This window comes from Copadichromis virginalis, linkage group LG10, assembly GCF_057382275.1.
Source record: "Copadichromis virginalis isolate Kocher_CV1m ecotype Utaka linkage group LG10, C_Virginalis_male_GT1.1, whole genome shotgun sequence".
In the NCBI taxonomy this organism is placed as follows: Eukaryota; Metazoa; Chordata; class Actinopteri; order Cichliformes; family Cichlidae; genus Copadichromis; species Copadichromis virginalis.
In genome coordinates, this window is record NC_140627.1 from 15,835,167 (window position 1) to 15,844,386 (window position 9,220).

The 9,220-nt window shown below is 41.1% G+C and overlaps 1 protein-coding gene across 5 annotated transcripts in view; it reads left to right on the plus strand.

The window, feature by feature from the left end:
- LOC146700110 (neurexin-2-like) overlaps positions 1 to 9,220 on the plus strand; it is a 131,409-nt gene that overhangs the window by 35,136 nt on the left and 87,053 nt on the right. For all 5 annotated transcript variants that reach the window (XM_085470175.1, XM_085470171.1, XM_085470174.1 and 2 more), the window contains 2 exons: positions 2,171 to 2,472; positions 7,913 to 8,074. In XM_085470175.1, the coding sequence (XP_085326301.1) occupies positions 2,171 to 2,472; positions 7,913 to 8,074 (464 nt within the window). The remainder of the gene's footprint in view (positions 1 to 2,170; positions 2,473 to 7,912; positions 8,075 to 9,220) is intronic.

The window sequence follows — 9,220 nt, forward strand, 5'->3', positions numbered from 1 at the left end:
GGCAAGGTGGCGCGTGCCACAATGAGATGAGAAGCAGGAGAGGCATGTAGAGATTGTCGGTGCTGCTGTTATTTTCTGCTGAGCCTCCTTTTTTCATTGATGTGTTTCCATTTACATCGAGACGTGGTTCAGCACAGTGGTCTTATAGCTGAATCCAAGAGGGTGGACGGCCCATCCACCCCCTCACTCTCCGACGCCCCACCCTCGTATAGCTATAACATGCATAAAGTGCTAAACTGCTCCAGCAGCATCTTTTAGCTGGCGTACTGACTGCAGCTAGGGTCTTTGAAGATTTTTCTTCGGAGTTAGTGCCAAAGTCTGTCTGGTGTCAGACAAAACAAAGCTACTATTTCTTTTTTTCTTGTTCCTTTTTTCTTTTCTTTTTTTACAGAGTGGTAAACATTATTGCTGCAGACAGTAGGACACCTTCTAGGAGAGCTGAAAAGCAGAGCTATAGGCCGTCTACCCCTCCCATTTCAAGAAAGACCTTCAAGACAGATTCAGGGTCATGCTGGGGACATCTTCATCACAGAATGACAGGAAGCCTATTAGGCAGATTGCGTTCTGTAGAATGTGCACAGCTTAGATGCAAATCTTCTTGTCATTAAGGTTTATCTCTTATGATAAATCCTTCTGTATTTAGAATGAAAAATGACACAAAGGCATTTTTAGTTCAAGTGCTATAATTTCCCTGTAGTTGTAACTGTCACTATTGGCTCCACTTGGTTCTACTTTACACCTTAAACGTCAGCCAAATGAGGAAGTTTGCATTCATGCTCCGCGCCAGTAGCTCAACGAGTAGCTGTGTGCTCAAGAGTTGAGCGACTACACTGCACAAACAATACAGACTAACAGGACTGCTCATCCTGCAGCCTTAAATTGGCCCCTGAGTACCAAAGCTGACATTTGCTGTGCAAACAAACAAGCATCAACTAAAGGGTCAGCTTATCCTTCTAGCTTGAAACAGCTTGCTTAGTAGCTCATAAAGAGCAAAGGACAGCAGCAGTACTATGTGTTGTAAAGTTGTTAGTGTTACTCCCTGTGTCAAAGCAAAACTTTGGTTCAATATCAGAAAAACTAAACTTAAAATTTGATGGTTAAAGGTTGTGCGTGCGCGGAAGGCCTTCGTGAATTATGAAGCGAAACAAAATTCAGTGATTCTTTCTAATTTCGTGTGCAGTAGGGCTGCCTGTGAGGTCGTGAATTGAGAAAAAAAATAAAAAAATAAAAAAACAAACTCAAAACTGTCACCTTGTGGAAGGTGTATTAGCAGCATAACTGTTGAATGAGCTGTAAGCTGTCAAGAATGATTTATTATTGACGTGCCGTGTGATGTTTGCCATCAAGGATACATTGATGGGGTTGCTTGAGAAAAATTGCTAACATGTGGAATTCTAAGAAACATTGACAAATACAAAAACAACATCTTTAATCAAGCTCCATCTGCTTCCCTCTGAACAGTTGGTGAAGTTCCCTTCTGTATATTTCACTGTGTGCATTACCTAGCGGACATTCCCTGGAATGTGAGTGTGAATTAAATGTTTAGCCAAGCCTTACACGTTGATATTGGCATTTAAAAAAAAAAACCCTGCTGAATAAAGGATAAAGCGGCTGTCGTTGTATAATAATTTTTTTTTAGCAAATTCTTCTCAAATGATGGTAAAAAGTGCACACGTCTTGATCAGGACCTTTCTCAGCTGAGGATGTGGTGTAATGCTGTAGCTCTAGTGTGTTTTTATGTCGGTCTTATGAAAGATGAATACAATTCATTAGGCTTTGACTACAATGAAAGTACTTGTCAGTAAGGATCACTTCATAGCTGCCTTTTTTTCCCTACATATGTTAATAAAAAGAAAAAGACATAAAGACTTATACTTTACTATGGAAACAGCACGCTGAAAATGTACACTTGTTCATCTGACTGTACAGTGACTTTGTAACGTTTCAATAGCTTTACAAAATACACACATGGTCTGTTCAAGTGGGTCTTAGTGAAATGTTTCCGAAGCAATACGGCACGCTGCATTTTCCGCTCATTTTAGCCTCTAATATCACCCACCAAGCCTCCTCTATTTTAGCAAACTAAAGTAGTGAATGCACCCAGTAGATAAGTAAAGGTTAAGCTGGATGAGAGGAACAATTATCTAAGCTGTTTCTCTTTGACTCTCAGGGCAGGAGGAGTCAGTGGCCACCTTTAAAGGCAATGAGTTCTTCAGCTACAACCTATCCCAGACTCCCATTCAGAGTAACCTGGACGAGATCACGCTGTCCTTCCGGACGCTGCAGAGGAACGCCTTGCTGCTTCACACGGGGAAATCAGCTGACTATGTCAACCTGTCTCTGAGGAATGGCGCTCTGTGGCTGGTCATCAACCTGGGCTCTGGCGCTTTTGAAGCCCTGGTGGAACCAACCAGTGGGAGGTTTAATGACAATATATGGCATGATGTTCGTGTGACGCGCAACCTCCGTCAGGTGTGTATACATCCATTACTTATGATTTTGTATTCTGCTTAAGAAAGTTGCAGTTTTTTGTAAAATGTGTAGATTGTATTTACGCAGAAGTCAATATAATTGCAGTCTGCAAGCGATCTGTGTGAGATAATGAGAAATCAGTCACTGTACACAGTATTGTAACAGTATTTAAAGTGTATCTTTCAGCTTATTAATATAAAAAAGATTTGGATCTGATTCTTATGAGCTGCAGGAAATGGCAGTCCTTTGCAAATAGAGTTTAGATAGGCTGCTATTAACCTCCGGCAGTGTGAACTGCCAGTAAATAAATACTGTGTTGGATTCTGTTGAATGCTTCTGCTGCCACATTCCCTATCCTGATATTGCAAGCGTCTATTAGGTCATTGCCCCTAGATTGCATTTCTAGAAATCACTCTTTTTCTTAATTCAGAGAATTGATTCCTTCTTGCACCCACAAGATTGTCATATATATACTTTTAATACCTTTTTTGTAATAAAAACTTAACTCATTATTCATCCTATTCATTCGTCCCACAGTAGTGATGATATCAGGAGCCTGTTCATTACCAACTCTTGAACGGAGAGTGCAAAAATATATTTTTTGCAGCTTTAGCCACTGATGTAACATTGCAGCAGTATATGGGGACTTGCGAGAGAAAGCAGTGCTTAAATAATGAATACAGCCAGTGCACGTGTCCAACCATGTACTGCTGTACCTATTGTACTCCAGCCAAGTACAACTCGGCCTTAAGGTTTCATATCATTAGCAGTCAGGACAAGGGACTGAATTCCCAGTCTAATTTACTGCAAGGATGTGTCCGTTACATTAAATGTTACCCCACTGGCATTCTTCTTTGACTGCATCATTCTGCTATTCTATTAGTCTCCTCATATAATACCTTACAGCTGCACTTTTTTTTGTATGGACACTGAATAAGTGGGAGTGAGTGTAATGTAAAGTGGTTGCTTGCAGGAACAAGCCCACACATAATTACTCATTTCTTTAGGTCTCACAAATTTACCTTTTTCTTTTCTTTTTTTTTGCATTGTCACCACTGCAACAACCTTGTTGCTCATAACTGCAGCAACAAACTGCAGAGAGACAAACTAGTGAAGAAGAAAAAAGATTCATAAGATGAGTATAATTAGGTGTTTAGGAGTCCTAATGACGAATGGAAATGCCCTTGAAGTGCTGACAGAAAATAAAGCAAGATTTGATTTTGGTCTGATTACCTTTTGATTGACAAGTAAGCGGCCTTACAGGGTTTCACAGTCAGAGCCACTCCTCGCTCGTCAATTCCTGTAAAAAAAAGAAGAAGAAAGAAACAGTATAATGACTGCAAAAGTGCTCATTTGGTGGTTGTAAACTTGTCAGCTGGAGACATTCCTCAGAGATTTTGTTCCATATTGACATGATAACAAGCTCATTTTGTCAGCTGCACATCCATGAGGCGAATCTCGCGTGCCAGCACGTCCCAAAGGTGCTCCGTTGGATTGAGATCTGCCGCCGTCGAGGCCATTTGAGTACAGTGAACTCATTGACATGTTTAAAAAAACAGTTTGAGATGATTTGAGCTTTGTGACATGGTGTATTTTCCTGCTGGGCATCAAATCAGAAGATGGGTACATTGTGGTCATAATGGGGTAGGCATGGTCAGCAACAATGCTCTGGTACAGCAGTCCCCAACCCCCGGGCCTCGGAGCGGTACCGGTCCGTGAGTCGTTTGGTACCGGGCCGCGAGAGTTGAAATGTATGGTTTTCAGGGTTTTTATCGGTTTTCAGCGTTATTTTGTTATCGTTTTTATCGTTAACTCGGTTTTCCTGGGTCTTTTCACGTGTGTTATGAATAAATCTTCTTTTTTTCAGTACCGGTACTAGTTTTATTTTGTTGTATTTATCCGCGACACCTTAAAGGCCGGTCCGTGAAAATAATGTCGGGCATAAACCGGTCCGTGGCGCAAAAAAGGTTGGGGACCGCTGGTCTGGTAGGCTGTGGTGTTTAAATGATAGTACTAAAGGGGTAACAATGTGCCAAGAAAACATTCCTCATATCATTATACCACCAGCAGCCTGAACTATTGATACATGGCAGGATGGATCTATGTTTTCATGTTGTTTGTCTGATCCTACCATCTAAATGTTGCAGTAGACAGCAGACTCATCAGACTGGGCAAGATTTTTCCAATCTTCTATTGTCCACTTTTCTTGAGCTTTGTTTTCCTGTTCTTAGCTGAAAGCTAAGGCACAGGTGTGGTCGTCTTCTGCTGCTGTAGCCCTCTGCTTCAAGCTTTGGCATGCACTCAGAGTTGTTTTTTCTTTTTCTAATCCTTCTTGGTAAACCCAAGACACAAAAGTAGGTCCATTTCCTGACCAGCCCATCTGGCACCAACAGGCATGCTACATTCGGTCACTTAAACCACCTTTACTTCCCCATTCTGGTGCGCAGTTTGAACTTTAGCAGGTCATCTTGACCATGTCTACATGCCTGAATGCACTGAGTTGCTGCCATATGATTGGCTGCAACTTATTAACACTTGTTACTGTAGCCATTCATTGACGAGCAGATGAATGGCTGCGCCTAATGAAGTAGCAGTTCAGTGTATTTACACACAGAGCAGTGACAGATAATATAATGATCATTCACTCTCTTCTAGCTGTGTTTATGGTTATTTAGCTGTCAGTTATGTTTCTCCAGCTAATCTGTTATGTCTTCACTTTAAGCTAAGCGTAAGCTAAGAATGCATCCACCCTAAATTGTGCTCTCACATATCTGACCAATATGCTCCAGTATGCTCTGTATTAGTCAGATACATTGGACAATGGCATTAATGTCGCTGTTACCATTATCTTAGCTAACTGAGTTCAGTACAATACTGAAACCCTAAGAAAGCTGAGCTTCTAAAGGGAAAGGCGGCGCTAGCTTTTCTGTTCCCCACAAAGCGATCGCTCTGTAAATTTACTTGAACTATCACCAGACTAAATATATTCCCCAAGATGAGTGGGACTCATGCAGTGCATATAAATGTTAGATTTCTTTTCTAAAGAAGAACTCATTTTGTATCTAACCATCTCATCATCGCCAGTATATTCTAAACCTGTCACGTTAACCTGCATATAAGCGTGCATCCTCCTCCACTTCTATTTCCTTAGCCTGGCTTCCAGAAGAGCGGCAAGCCGAATGCTTACAACGTCACTTATGCTTTCAGGCATGCATTTGATCCCTGTGTAAATTGCTTTCCCCTCAGATAAGTTAGCTCACTGACATGTAGATAGGAGGAACTGTAACTCCCACGAGAGTGCTGGTGGAAACATTTTATTAGATCCGGTGGTGCTTTTCACTCTAGAATTCCTCCTATTACTATCTCTCTCTCTCCATCTGCCTTTTGTGTAGTCTGTTTTGGGCAAACTCGTTGGTGCTCATTTTCTCTGCCTTTCAACCCTTGTTATCGATGCATCCACCTATTTACTGGCATGCTCAGAACACAGAACTCACTAACATGCTTGCTGATTATCTGTTGTTGTACCGCATGAATACTCTTTTGAAAACCTCCTGAGCTACACTGACAGTCATAAATATATATTACCATTTAATAAGCACTACATAACACCGGCGATGTCGAAATGCTGGCAAAATTAATGATAAAAGGTCAGCTTCAAAGTGTGCCATCCAGGTCTGGAGCCTGTATATTCTCCCAGTGTGTTCTTCTAATTAATAATGACCTAAATCAGTAATTACCTTTGAACGCACCGATCCCTCACCTCAGATATTCAAATGCCAGTAAAGTAGGTGGGTGTCACCACCATCTTAGACATCGGCCATGCTTCTGTAGACATTTTGGAGTGAACAAGAAAGCAAGATCAATCACTTCCCAGACATGAAACACATTTTTCTGAAATTTCTTCATGTGCAGTTTCATCAACCCTCAGTCAAGCCTTCTCATTGTCCAAGGTCCGAGGCAAAGATACTCAAGGCTTCAGTACCAGATAGATAGAAATCAATACCTGCCAGTAGCAGCAAATGGAAAGGCAGAACCTCATTTTATTGACCTGACGCCTAAACATACCATGCTGTCTCTCATCCTCTTATGATATTCATAAAAATAGACACGGTTCTTTTTACATAGTTAACTCATTCTCGAGATGCAAGGGTCACAAGTCAAACATTTTAAATGATTTTTTAAGCGAAGCTAGAAATGATTCCACATTTTATAATGCTTATTTTCCCCTGTGGGTGTTTACTTGAGAATTTGGAAAATAGTTCCCTCTCTCTCATCTCTCTCATTTCCTGTTTTTTTTTTTTCCTTTTAGCTTTTTGTAATCCTTGGTTCTTAGTTTTCCTTCCACACTTTGTTTCCTTCCCACCAGTTTTCTGCACCACCTGTTCCCCGTTAGCTAATTACATCCTCTAGTAGTACATTACAGATCATCATTGAACTCATTTGTAGCAATGCATTATAGCCATTTATTCATGTTGTGAATCCTTTGCCTTACTCTACTCTTGTTGATCCTTAATTTTTTATTCTGTTTTCCTAGGTTGTTTGGGTATTGTTTTTTGATTTTGCCCTGCTGACTGATCGCCTACAAGTATAACCTGAAGCTAGTGGATAGAGATTTGTACTGGCTTTTGCTCTTTGCATCCTCTCCCTATGTGAAAACAGTGCATGATCTGTGGTATTTTCCAAGCTAATGATCTGACTGAAGGATTTTATGCACAGTGTCCTTCCACTCAGGAATATTGTGTGTAGCATGAGACATCGGAACAATTAACTGAATCTGTGACCATGCATGCTCAACACTTTATTTTGTTTGTTTATGCATTTTGTGATATTTATTATATGCAGTGCAATATACAAAGAAATTGCTTTCTACTGTAGAATTTCCTGAAATGAAATGGAATAATGCTCCCAACAATAGAAATGGTAACTGTTTTCACTTATTACCCCTAAGTGGGAGCTGTTTCATTTGTGCAGAAATACTTGTTACTGTAGGCTTATTGTCATGGCAACAAGCATATCATTTTTACTTCTATATCCCTGTTCAGTCATTCGTTTTCTTCCCTGTTTACTGACGACATTGATAGGAGAAATCTCTTGCTTTGATGGTGCCAATATTCGAGTAAATGTAGCTTGCCATCCTGTTACCTTTAATCTCAAAATAACTGTAGCATCGCAAATTGCTTTGGAGCCAAAATATCAGCGGAGCCCACATTTATCATACGTTGACTTCGCTACGATCATGCTGGTTTATCAGAAATGGGGATCAGTTGAGATTAGTGAACCTTTCAAAGCTGTTCTTGTAATTGCCTTCAAGAGCCAACATTACGACATGCTTATTTCAAATCAAGAAATGAAGCATGAAATAATTAGGCCGGTTCTTTCCACTTGGTTTAAAAATCTTGGATTTTATTTTCCTAACGTGCTGGGATTTTTATCCCTGTAGGTGACGATTTTGGTGGACGGGATTCTCACCACCACTGGCTACACCCAGGAGGACAACACCATGCTGGGCTCTGATGATCTCTTCTACATAGGGGGCAGCCTAAACACAGCTGACCTGCCAGGCTCCCCGGTCAGCAACAACTTCATGGGCTGTCTGAAAGATGTGAGTACAGCTTGACCTCAGCTTCAGCAGCAAACTGGAAATACTATCCGACCCTCCTTAGGTAGCGCAACCCTTTAAGCAGAGCATGTTCTGCGTATAGAAAATTACCCCTCGCACTGATATTGATTCTCCTGTTGTAGGGTGTTTGAAGGAGAAACTTTCAGCTGGTAGGTTGTGCTGTGCAGAGCATATGCATTTATAGATTCCTGTGGGAACCCCTTTGAGAATGTAGCACTGATATGCATAAGAAACAGATGCATCTCATGTTCATTCCTGAAACACAGTTTGGAGCTGGTTTTCATCCCCTCTTCTGCATTTTTTAAGTGCTTTAAGTCTGACCTGCACCTGTCACATTGATTATCTTCAGCAAGCGAGTAAAGATCATGTACTTGGTACTAGATGTTTAGGTAAAGCAGCAAATTATGGGTTAATGCCCAATTTCAGCCAGGTCTCAGAAATTTTTAATGAACTGAGCCGTCTCATAAAAAAAGCAACTGATGTGCTGTGAGCCTTAAAATAAGAGAAATGCTTTCCCCTTACGCAACGAGAGTTAGGAGGAGACGTGATTAAACAGGCAGCAGTCTGATATTTAAGTCACACAGACGTGAGGGAGGCCGATTTTCTTCGGGGTTAATACCCCAGCTCATACAGCTGAGTTTACTTCTGTCAGAGACACTGACGTCACACAATATAAGACCATTTATTCCGTAATTGCTTATAAACTCTTTCTAGCCGCCTGTCCTGATCCCCATTAAATCCAGCTTCTCTGGATTCAGCAGGGAGAACAATGCACCAAGGACAGAGCAGACACATCACTTAGATATAGGTTACACATAATGCACAAGGCAAATAGAGTGGAAATAACGTGACTAAGCTAATAACAGCAGCGCCAGGTCGGAGCATAACGAGCAGCGGCTTCATTAAGTGTGAGTGCTTGGCAGTCAGAAGGACTGTCTTACTGTCTTGGTACAAGTAGATTAAGGACTGATTATTGTCGGGTATGCTCTTGTTCATCAGTGCTGGCCTGCTTAAACTAACACGAAGATTTCTTCGTACTTCGGTTTCACATTTTCTTTTTGGGATCCGGTTGAAAAAACTGCTTAAATTGTCAACTGCTAATGACAAAGCAGCCAGCTGGTGTAGTGG